General features: G+C 51.4%; 1 protein-coding gene across 2 annotated transcripts; it reads left to right on the forward strand.

The window, feature by feature from the left end:
- The first annotated feature begins 4886 nt into the window (after positions 1 to 4886).
- TRH (thyrotropin releasing hormone) lies at positions 4887 to 8209 on the forward strand. Of its 2 annotated transcripts, none has more exons than XM_067755560.1 (3): positions 4887 to 5126; positions 6132 to 6353; positions 7023 to 8209. In XM_067755560.1, the coding sequence occupies exons 2-3, from the start codon at positions 6140 to 6142 to the stop codon at positions 7496 to 7498; spliced, it is 690 nt and encodes a 229-aa protein (XP_067611661.1). In that variant the 5' UTR covers positions 4887 to 5126; positions 6132 to 6139; the 3' UTR covers positions 7499 to 8209. The 2 variants fall into 2 exon arrangements, with proteins under 2 accessions (XP_067611661.1, XP_067611663.1); XM_067755562.1 differs by lacking the exon at positions 4887 to 5126 and adding an exon at positions 5402 to 5927.
- The last annotated feature ends 3671 nt before the right edge of the window (positions 8210 to 11880 follow it).

The following is an 11880-nucleotide window of genomic DNA, read 5'->3' on the forward strand; positions in this document are numbered from 1 at the left end:
AATGAAAGCGCCAAGTCCTAACCACTGGACCACCAGGGAATTCCCTACCTGCATTTTAAGAGATAATACAAAGAGGTCATATGTACCCTTTCCCCAGCTTCCCCTAATGGTTAAAATTGGAAAATTATAGTACTATATTCCAGCCACTGATACAATCCACTGAACTTTTTCAGATTTCCCATTTTACTTGTACTCATGTGTGTGCATGTGTACAGACAGTTCTATGCAATTTTATCCTGTGTAGGTTTTTGTATCCACCACATGGTGGCTTTTTAATTATAGAAAATGGTACCTTTTATATATTCAGTTCTTTCCTTTGTATTCTGCTTTTGCTGTCAAAATAATAAAGGTCCTCTCTTCCCCAAGATCATAAAAATTATCTCAAGGATTCCAGGAAGAAGAGTCCATTTAGTGTCTGTCTTTTCTCCATATAAATTCACTCCAGAAACCCCCCTAATCAGATTCCATTGGAGATTTTTGACCCAGTTGATCGATGATTTTGTTGATGATGAATCCACTGCAAACTTTTCAGTTCTTAATTCAATCATGGATTTATTTCTTTATTCAACAAGTATTTCCAATATATGCCCAGGTGTCCAGCACAGTTCCAGCCCAGGCACACAGTGGGTGTGGGGCGGGGAGAGGGTCGTACACAATAAGAGAAAGGAGGGAAGAGGTCATTTTAAAGCAGCGACCCAGCCGGACAACAAGTTAGGGTCCTCCTTTCTCTCTCATGGAGCTAAGAGTCCAGTCATTATATTGCATATACTTTTCTAACTTGGTTTTTTCTTCATCTGATGACAAAAATGTGCTTGATTTCAAGACCCTGCCTTCCCTGAGTTCCTCTGTCCTCCTCTCTCAAAATCCCTCTGCTCCCTGTTCAGAGATGTCCCACAGATATTGCAGGGTCTTTATCAACCCTAAGCTGAAGAAGGTCTGAAGCAGCCTCACCCAGCCTACCTTTTCATTTTTTAATGAACATATAACTTTGAGTGAGGCTGCTTCAAACCCTCCCAGGGACTCAATAGCCCTCCTTCAGGAAGACGTATGTGTGTGTGTTGGGGTGGGTGGTGGTGGTAGTTGTAGGCACTGGGAGTCAGAAATAGCATACAAACTCCATTAAATTACCCCATTATTCATTTTCACAAGCATAGCCATATTAATTTGATAAGCAGCTACAGTTTTGAAATCAAGCACATTTTTATCATCAGATGAAAAAATAAAGCAAGCTAGAAAAATATATGCAATATATTGACTGGACTCTTAGTTCCATGAGAGAGAGGAGGTCCCTGACTTGTTGTCCTGGTGGGTCTCTGTTTTAAAATGTAATTTTTATCATTATTCAGGTATGGTAAGGCCAATAGATCAGGAGACGACTGTCACTGAATTACTCACAGTTCCCAAGAGGGGGGCAGACCACACCATGCAGGGCCGCAAGGGGAAGCACCAAGGTCCATCAGGAGGCAGAGGGACCAGGGAGTGGGGGAAAAGTGGGCAAGAGCCTTTATTGTGGTGTCTCGGGATGGAACAGGTGAAGTGGGGTAAACAGGTTTAGAATTGGCTAGTTTGAATAATACTAGTGAGCTCTGGGGCATCAGGGCTGTCCCTACTGGTCTGGCACCTGACCCTGGGGGATTAGGGCTCTGGATTGGTTAGTTTGTATGTGAAAGGTGTTCTCATGGGAGTTCTTTACTATCTCTAGGAACTGGCTACCCAGGGAGGGGCAGGCCCTCCAGAGTCAGCAAGACCCCAGAAGTCAAAACATCAGAAACACATCATTAATACAGTGCCCAAAGTCTTGAACAGGTCCTAGTACCTACTAAGGGCTCAGTGGATATTTGCTGAAAGAAGGAAGGGAGGGAAGGAGGAAGGGAGGGAGAAAGTTGGTTTGCTGAGGACACCTCAGATGCCTGTACTATCCTCTCTGGTCCCTTGCGCTATGTGGGAACTCCTTCCCCACGCCCCAGCCATCCAGGAACTCTCCTCCTAACAAGCATCTCAGATACCTGATTATAGAAATGCATAGAATGGGCTCACCAGGGGCCAATGTTCCAGCCACTTCACCCTCTGAGAGGCAGCTTTTCTATCCATCCACGCATCACTTCTTTCCAGTCTCAGACTCGCACGAGATTTTGTTGTTTTGTGTTTTGGTGCTGTTTGTTGGTTTGTGGATAGGTAATCCTGCACTTAGAAAAAATCCAAACACCACTAAGGGCTGCCAGTGAAAGCAAGCCCCCAACTGCCCTCCCCTTCTCTGGCTCCCCAGCTTGTTGGCGCTGTACTCTTGCATCCCCCCAGAGGGAGTCTCTGCGTAAGAGCATCACGGTCCATCTCCTGCACCATCACACAGTCCATCTCCTGTACAAATTGTTCTCTTTTTCACTTAATTTCCCTGGTGGCGCAGTGGTTAAGAATCCACCTGCCAATGCAGGGCACAGGTTCGAGCCCTGGTCTAGGAGGATCCCACTTGCCACGGAGCAACTAAGCCCGTGTGCCACAACTACTGAGCCTGCGCTCTAAAGCCCGAGACCCACAACTACTGAGCCCACATGCTGCAACTACGGAAGCCCGTGTGCCTAGAACCCATGCTCCGCAACAAGGGAAGACACCCAATGAGAAGCCTGTGCAGCGCAATGAAGAGTAGCCCATGCTCGCCGCAACTAGAGAAAAGCCCATGCGCAGCAACAGACTGAACGCAGCCAAAAAAAAAAAAAAAAATATATATATATATATATATATATATCCTGGAGCTTATTCCACATCCACACATGTGACACTGCCTCGTTCTTTTATTTATTTATTTATTTATTTATTTTTGCGGTATGTGGGCCTCTCACTGTTGTGGCCTCTCCCGTTGCAGAGCACAGGCTCCGGACGCGCAGGCTCAACGGCCATGGCTCACGGGCCTAGCCGCTCCGCGGCATGTGGGATCTTCCCAGACCAGGGCACGAACCCGTGTCCCCTGCATCGGCAGGTAGACTCTCAACTACTGTGCCACCAGGGAAGCCCCCTCGTTCTTTTAAAAGCAGCATAGTACCCTATAGTTCTGGATGGGCCCTAGTTGATTTAAGCAAACCTCTCCTGATTGACAGACAACCAGGCTGTTTGCAGTTCTGGCTTCTATAAATCATGCTGCACTGAATACCCTGTGTATACAACATGCACAGGTGTGGGTATCTGTAGGATGAATTCTGGGAAACGCAATTGTCTTGTGGAAGGTACGTACGTGTTAAATTTTCAGGTTGCCAACGAAAGAGATGGTATCGATTTACACCTCCACCACTGTATATGAAAGATAGCAGGTCTATGTGTCTGTCTGATTTAATGCTTAGCTAGGGTGGCAATTCTTCAAATCCTGGGGTCTGGCTGTGAGATCAAGCCTGGGGACATGAAGTGTGCCTGGGAGTTGGGAAGGTGATCAGGCCATCTCGTCAGACCTCAGTTTCCTCATCTAAAAACAAGGAGCGGACTATAGCTGGTGATCTGAAAGTTCCCTTCCACCTCTAGCCTTCAGAGTCTTTCTGCCTCTCCAGGCCTCTGTGTCCCGATCTGTAAAGTGGGACTAATAGTCCCTACCTCATTTATCTTGAGAGGTAAGGATGATGTAAGGGTGTTGTAAGGATGCAGTGAGATGATGGAGGTACCTGGAAAGTTGGGTGCTCTGCCAAGGAAAGGAGTAACAATGAAACACTTTGGGTTCCCTTGTCAAGCCACTGGCGTGGCCTGAGACATACAACAGGTACTGAAAGTTTTAGGCTGAAGAAGTATCGTATGGGGAGAGAGAATAATGTTGAGACTGTCCAGAGGTAGGAGATGCCTTCACTGATGTTGTTCGCTCTGCCTAAAATGTCGTCCCCTCTAAGTATGCCTGGCACACTTCTGTCTCTCCAGGAGGGACCAAGGAGCCTGGCACACTGTGGGTGCCCATTAAATGTTTCAGTACGGAGGCTGTGCCTAGTACTAGATGTGGCAACGCTCTCCTCCAATGCATCATCTGACTTTGGGGACTGATTGGTGGACAAGTTCCTCGGCATCTATGCTTTTCTCTTCCCTGTATCCTCTCCCCTCTTTTGCCTGGGTGAGGTAGATCCAAAACACTTCTCATCAGGGAGTCACAAACTCCAATGTTCCTCCTCCGTGACTAGAGCCACGCATTGGAAGTAGAAAGTGGTGGAGAGTGTAGTGACCAGGATCAGCCAGGCTCAGCTCCAGCTGGCTGTTGTCAGGAGGAAATGCAAGACCACATTTTCCCAAGAGATTTTCAAGAGAAGCCATAAATCCATATTTTTCCTGAGTTCTCCTGGTTTTAAGATGTTGGTTATTCAGATTTTTTTCAAAAAACACTATGGTGCTCAAACAAAACCAGCTATGAACTAGTGGTAGCCCATAGGCCATCAGTTTTGGAACTCTGAAAACTGTCTCCCTCCCCCACTGTACGGATGAGGAAATTTGACCAGAGAGGGGGAGGCATTTTCCAGAGGTGACAGAGTCAAGATCAAAGCCCAGGTCCACTTGTCCACTTTATTCATCTCTCAGTCTCTCCTATACTCTCCCTCCCTTCGCCACCTCCCGTCTTGACTGCCTCTGTGTCTTTCGGTCTCTCTGGTGTGTGACTGCTCTGTATCTCTCTCTGTATGCATCTCTCGGTCTCTGTCTCTATCTCCGATTTTCTCCTGTGTGCATCTTTGTAATTGTGTGATTCTCTCAGCAACTCTCTGTCCCCTACACGAGTGTTCTCGAAGACCTTCGAAGCTGGGTGCAGAAACAACCCGCCACCAGCCCCCTATTCTGCCGCTTGTGCCTCCTCGCTCCCCCTCCCACCCCCCGCCGCCCCCGCCGTCCCCGCCCCATAGTTCCGGCGGAGCTGGCTGGCAGGCGGGCGGGCGGGGTACCCACGGGGCCGGCTGCCGTCAGCGTCCCTTCCCGGCGGCCGCGACCCCTCCCCGCTGACCTCACCCGCGCCGCCGCCTCGCGCAGATATAAGCAGCAGCCCCGCCGAGAAGCTGGCAGCCGGCGTCCCGGGTCCTGCGAGCGCTCCCCGACTCCTGACCCGCCCACTCCAGACCCCAAAACTCCGGATCGGAGCCCAGGATCCCGGACCAGTCCGCGGAGCTCGCGCCGGGCAGGTAACTACCTCCGTCCCTTCTCCCCCGCAGGCCGCGTCTGTAGCCCTGGAAAGGGGGCCCTCCGCCCGCCTTCGGGTGCGCCCCGCGGAAAGCGGCGGCTTTCGAGCCCGGAGCGCGCCCAGGAGGGGCGCTGCGCTCGTACCCCCTGATCTTTCACAGCTCAGGCCGGGGCCCGATGGAGGCACGGCGCGGGCAGTGGTGGCGGTCCCTCCCGGGTGGGCACGCATGTCCCGGCCTCTGCAGCGCTCGCGCAGCGTGTCGGGGGAAGGTTCGCACCCTACCCCTGCCGGGGGGCCAGCTGGGGCAGCGCTGGGCAGGACATCGGCGGGAGATCTTGGGAGTTAGAATTCGAATCCGGACGTTAGAAACAGAATTTTCGCGGTGGAATCGAATCTCAGCCTTAGAATCTCACTCTCAGCGCTAAAATAGGATTTTAGAGGTGGAGTTAACGTTGAAATCAGGATTTTAGCGTTAGAATTAGATTCGTAGCCTAGCCATAGAATCTTAGCATTAGAAATAGAGTCAGCGTTGCAATCAGAACGTTGTAGAAGGAGTATTGGAATGAGAGCGTTGCGCTGGGAAACTTGGGGAGAATTTTAGCCTGCGACGCTGCAATTAGCATCCTGGCCGTCGGACCCGCGCTGCAGTCTTCGTGGTTACACTCCTGGAGAGTCAGCCCCAGCGCTGGTTTCCCCAGCTCCGCGTGGCCTTGAGAAGTGGCGGTGGCGATGGGGCTCCCACGGCTTCCAGGCTCGCGCAGGCAGAACTGAGCGCGGGCAGGCTCTCCAAGCATCCCTACGGGTGAGGACGCCCAGGACCCGAGGCAGACCCTCCGGCTGTCCCCGCCCCGCCCCCCGTAAGGTGGCAGGTGGTCCTGCTCCGGAAGGATGTTTGAACGGTTGGTTCCCCCTGGCCTAGGGAACCAACGGGAAAACGGGCGATAGAATCGGCTGGGAGGGGAGCGCGGGGCACCTATGCTCTCTCTCCCTGTCCTCCCTACCCCAGGCGCCGCGATGTCCGGCCCTTGGTTTCTGCTTGCCATTGTTTTGACCCTGACCCTGACCGGTGTCCCCGGCGGCCGCGCACAGCCGGAGGTGGCCCAGCAGGAGGCGGCTATGGCCGCCGAGCAACTGGGCCTGGACGACCTCCTGCGGCAGGCGGAGCCCCTCCTCCTCCTCCGGGAAGACCTCCAGCGACTCCGAGAGAACCAGGAAGATAGCGAATCAGGTAAGGGGCAGGATTGTGTGGGGCTGCGGGTTGAGAGGAGGACGCCCGAGAGGTTTAGGGGAAACTCGGCCGCAAAGGGGAGGGAGCGACTTGGTCATTCAGCCTCTTGCCTTTCAGAAGCTCAGAAACTCCCACTGGCCACACCCTCGGCAGGTGGTGAGTTGACCCTTTCCTGGGACCAGATTCCTTTTCCATCGCAGTTTCAGGAATATTTCAGAGGGCAGACCTTCAGTAGGAAAGATTCTGTGCCAGGGAGAGAGAGTCTTTTTGTGTGTGACAGCGTTAATTACAACCTACTAGGCACGCATATGCCTGGCACTGTTCTAAGCACTTCAAACACCTTATCACACGATGGGATCTTCCTAAGCATCAGATAAGTACTGTTATTACCCTCCCACACCCCATTTTACACAGAAGAAAACTGAGGCTCAAAGAAGTTAAGTGAGTTGCTTACGGTCACACAGCTAGGGAGTGGCAGAGCTGAGACTGGAACCAGAGGCCATGCCCTTGACCATCTGTGTGAGTGTCTATGTGTCTGTGAGATCTGAGAGGCAGGTGCAAGGCCATGAATCTGGGTGAATGCTGTGGGGATCTGCCTTGACTGGGAGGAAGGTTGAAGTGGGCATCTAGGAGTCAGGGGGTCCCTCACTGGCCTCTTTCCTTCCCCAGAGTCCCAGATCTTTCAACCATATTGGCTCTCCAAGCGTCAGCATCCAGGCAAAAGGGAGGAGGAGTCAGAAGAGGGAGTGGAAGAGGAAGAGGAAGGAGGGGCCGTGGGACCCCACAAACGGCAGCACACTGGCCGGCAGGAGGAGGTGGCTGCATGGCCAGAGGATATAAGCCAGCAGAAGCGGCAGCACCCTGGCCGGCGCTCCTCCTGGCTTGGGTACACTTTCACCAAGAGGCAGCACCCAGGCAGACGGCTGGCAGATCCCCAGGCCCAAAGCAGCTGGGAAGAGGAGGAGGAGGAGGGAGAGCTGATGCCGGAGAAACGCCAGCATCCAGGAAAGAGGGCCCTGGGAAGCCCATGTGGGCTCTGGGGATCCTGTGGTCAAGCCAGCCTCCTGCTGGGCCTCCTGGATGACCTGAGCAGGGGCCAGGGGGATGAAGAGAAGCGGCAGCACCCTGGGCGGCGAGCGGCCTAGGCCAGGGAGCCCCTGGAGGAGTGAGCCCCGTTTCTTGTAAAATCAACTTGGGGTCTAAGAATGTCTTGAGCCCTGTATGCCCTACCCCTTTGTGACCCCCTTTTTCCATCCTCCTTAGATGCCTGACCATACATACCTGAGCCCCTGGTATACATACACATCAAACCCCCCTGGCCTCACCCGCCTGCTTCAGGGATGTGAGAAAGCCAGCCTATGAGTTAAAACCTCATATTACTCCACTTTGCGCCACTGGCAAGGGGGCAGATCCCAGAGTCCCTCTCACCCCCGCCCCTGCAGGCCTGCTCCCCTCCCTAGCCCTGGCTAAGATGACCCTGCTGTGTCTTCTAAGGCATCCCCAGAGTGCGGCAGGGTGCCTCTGGTGTGAACAGGCAGTGAGGGTGGGTGGGATTGAAGCCATGATGTCCAAATCCAGCTTCCATCCCTTGCCCGTGTGTCAGGGTTTGCCATGTGTAAACTTCACTCCCAGTACCCGGGTCTCCTCCTCTTCTTGGGCATCCTTTTGTGGGTGGGAAGAGCCCTGACCCACAGCTGTGTGGGGGGAAGCATTGTAGGTGCTGCTGTGTTGTGTGGTGGCTGTGGGAATAAACATGTGCAGGAATTTGTAAACATCACCTTGGAAGTCACGGCTTGTGTGTAACCCTCTAGGCTCCTTTCCCCATCAATGATAATAAAACCTGCATCTGGATAACCTCGGTTCGTTGCAGTTCTGTCTCAGCTGGGATTTCTCTTTTCAGCATTGAGAGGGGACAGGCTGAGATCTCCCCAGCTCTGCTGAGAAGGGAATCAGGGACCTTGGCAGGGTGAAAGGTCCTCTTCACTGTCCCCATCTCAGAACAAGCTTGGGAGGTGCACTGGAGCTCTGGAGCCCATTTGACACCGGGGGAGACTGAGGCTTGGAGATGAGGAAGGGCTTGCCAGAAGACACACAGCTAGCTGAGGTAGAGCCATGGGTGTGAGAGACAGCTCAGGACCCTGCCTTGAGTTTGCCTGATTGTTAGAGGGCTGGTCTGGCTCAGGTTGGTGATCGTCATTGTCCTGTGGCAGGAACCAGCAGCCTGTGTCATCTGGCAGGCACAATGAGGACAAAGGAACAGGCTGTGGGTGGCAACTCTAACCAGGCACCTTCTGGGGCCAGGCAGGGAGGCAGGCTGGGTGTAGGATAATAGGGAGTGGTGGAGACTTGGGCTAACAGGAAGAGGCCATCTGAAGACACTTGAATCCAAAAACTTTGACATCATGTGAATCAAATAATAATAGTAGTAACATATAGCCAACACTTATTATGTGTCAGGCAGTTCTTATGCACTTTACATATATTAATTCTTCTACTCCTCACAATAATCCCAGGCATTACTATGATTATGCCAAATTTCCTGACAAGGAAACCAAGGTACAGAAAGGTTAAGCAACTTGTCTGAGGCTGAGTTTGGCTCACTCATTTCCGCTTCGCTACCTCTGACTCAAACTCTGAAATTTCCTCAGGCCTTAGACTCTGCATTGGACACCCTCTTTTTAGTGGGCAGATGGGCTATTTGGCTTTTCTGCAAATAGCTTTTGGTCACCTTCTTGGGGAGGGAGAGGAGAGGTTGGAAGAGTGTCTGAGACCCTGCTCCTCTCCTCAGGGAACCGCAGTTCAGGTGAGGTGGGGTTGGAGGGAGACTCGGGGCTTATAAAATACACTCACACCCACCATCTCCATTAATATTCTCAGAAGCCTGCTGAAAAATTGAGCATTCGGTGGATATTTCTATTTTCTGATGAGGGACCCGGCACAGAGGTTAGGTGCCCCGAGGTGCCTGAAGGTAGAGCTGACCTTTCCTCTAGGCCCTCTGGCTTTCTTCACTGGCACCATCAAGGCAATCAGGGCCCTAGCAGGAAACCCTCTGCTCACAGACTCCCCCTGAAGGCGGACACCCTAATACAGGTAACATGGGCCACTTACAGAGCACTTCTTAAATGCTCAGTGCTTACAGACACTTTCTCATCCAATCCCATGGCCACCCCAAAAGGCTGTCATGTCCTTTTGAAGTTGAGTTTCAGTTGAGTGTGGAGAAGTGAAGTACTTGCCCAAGAATACACCCTACCCTCTTCTCCTTCCAAACTTGCTTGGTGTGGCCGCTGTTGTTACCTCCTCAGATATGGGACAATTTGAAGAGTGAGAAGACCACTCCCCCAGCCATTTAACATTTCCCCTCTGCCCCTGAGAGTGATCAGACCAGTGCAGCATGATGGAAAGGGTCTGGGCATTGGCTTCAGTCCTGGACAAATGATTGAACCAACTTGAGCCTCAGTCTTCCCATCTGTAAAATGGGCACAGTGATCCCTACACCTTTCTCAGAGTTGTTCAAAGGAGTAAATGAGATGGAGCAATAGGTGTCCAGCTCCAAGCATAGTGCCTAGCACCAAGTAAACCCTTATAAATGGCCTCTTTAGCTCTAGTGCTCCAAGACCAGAAGGGACTCAAAACTGAGCCTTGCAGACACACTTGTTCCTTCCTTCGTTCATTCTCCAATCACATACACAAAAAAGAAAAAAAGTAAAAACCCAGACACGGGGGTTTTGATGTGAGTTCTTGTCAGGCACTGGGGCTTTATCCTTAATAAAATCTGCATGCTGCTCCCCAAATACCTCTGTCCTTCCCCCTCTCACACACGTACCTTTTGCTTGGCCTAGGATGCTGTGGCAGAGATGCTGCATGTGCTTCCCTACATTTCCCAGCCTCCCTTGCAGTTGGCATGGAGTCATGTGACTAGTCCTGGCTAATGGGCTGTGAGCTGGAGTGTCAGTCTGGGGCTGTGGCAGTTAGAGCCCCTTAACCCTTTTATTCCTGCCAAGGAAGGCTGGGAGGCTACCGGTTGAGAGAGCAGAGCATGTGAGGGAAGGATTCTGAGCCCTGGCGTCACCAGATGGAAGTTAGATCAGACTTCTCACATGGAAGAAATAAACTTGTGTTGTATTAAGTCACTGAGATGTCAGGGTTTCTTTGTTACCACAGCAAAACTTAGCCAATTCTGACTAACACAGATGCCTCCCACCTTGTTCTCTCTTCACTGAAATCCTTCCCATCTTTCCCTTCTCATATGTGTCTGCTTTTATCAATGCTGCCTAAATAAGGGCCTGGCATGAAGTCGGTGCTCAATATATATTTGTTGAATGGATGTTGAAAGCTTCAGGTCACTTCCATTTTAGTTTTCCAGACCGACTCCCAGCCCTTAAGGGGCTCCCCATCCAGTGGGGAGACAGACGACCACTTCGTAGTTAGCAAAGCATGCAAGGTAGACACAGATGGCAGAACAAATTGGTCTGGATGGGCAAAGCAGGCTTCCTGGAGGAGGAAACATCCAAGGTGCGTCAAAGGATAAATAAGAGATACAATATTTCAGGCAGAAGGAAAGAGCATGAACAAAGGCTCAGTGGGAAGAAATCAGTGTTCTTAGAGTTGTTAACACTGGAAATCTGGGGTGTTTTGGCCCATTCCTTTCCTCCTTCACCCTATCTTCTAGCCCTGATTGCCAACCCTTAGAAGTGTGAGAAAGCAGTGCAGTTTGGGGTGGAATCAGGGAAGCCTTCCAGGGAGAAGGTGCACTTGAGGTGAGCTCTGAAGAATGAAACAAAAAGGAAAATTTTCCTAAGCACTTACTCTGGGGCCAGACATCAGGAAAAGCACTTTTATCCCACTGCCCAGCACATAGTAGGTAATTTGTAAATATCTGTTGAATGAATTAATCACTCATCATAGTCAACTCCAGTTCAGAGAAAAGGAAACCAAGAGAGAAGTAAGGTGACTTTTCTCAGCTCATAAGGCTGAACCCTGGAGGTCGTCTCTATGCCTCCCCTCCCCTAACATCCAATTTTTACCATGTCCTATAAATTTTACCTCCTGGATATATCTCAGGTCCACCCATTTTCTCCCAGTTCCTCTGCCACCACCCAGATCCTGGCCACCATCATTTGCCGGCCTCAGGCTTCCACCCTTGTCCCCCAAGCCCATTTTCCACATAGCAACCAGAGGGAAGCGGATCTGACCATGGCAACCACCCTGCTTGAGACCTGTCAGCAGCTTCCATGTCATCTAGAATAAAATCCAAACTCCTTACCATGGCCTGCCCATTCTGTTTCCTGAACACACATCAGGGCCTTTGTCCATGTTGTTCCCTCTTTCTGGAGCCTCCTTTTCTCCTACTCCTCACATTCCCTGGGGTCACCTAGGGTGCTTCCTGAACTGTGGAGGTTGGAAAGCAAAAACTGCATTTCCAAGGCTCCCTTGCAGCTAGAGTTTTGGAAGCACAGTAAGCTCTTGTGTGAGACTGAGAAGGCCACTTTGACGATTCCTGCTGGAAAGCAAGGTGATAATGATTTGT

Source organism: Pseudorca crassidens, chromosome 10, assembly GCF_039906515.1.
Source record: "Pseudorca crassidens isolate mPseCra1 chromosome 10, mPseCra1.hap1, whole genome shotgun sequence".
NCBI lineage: Eukaryota > Metazoa > Chordata > Mammalia > Artiodactyla > Delphinidae > Pseudorca > Pseudorca crassidens.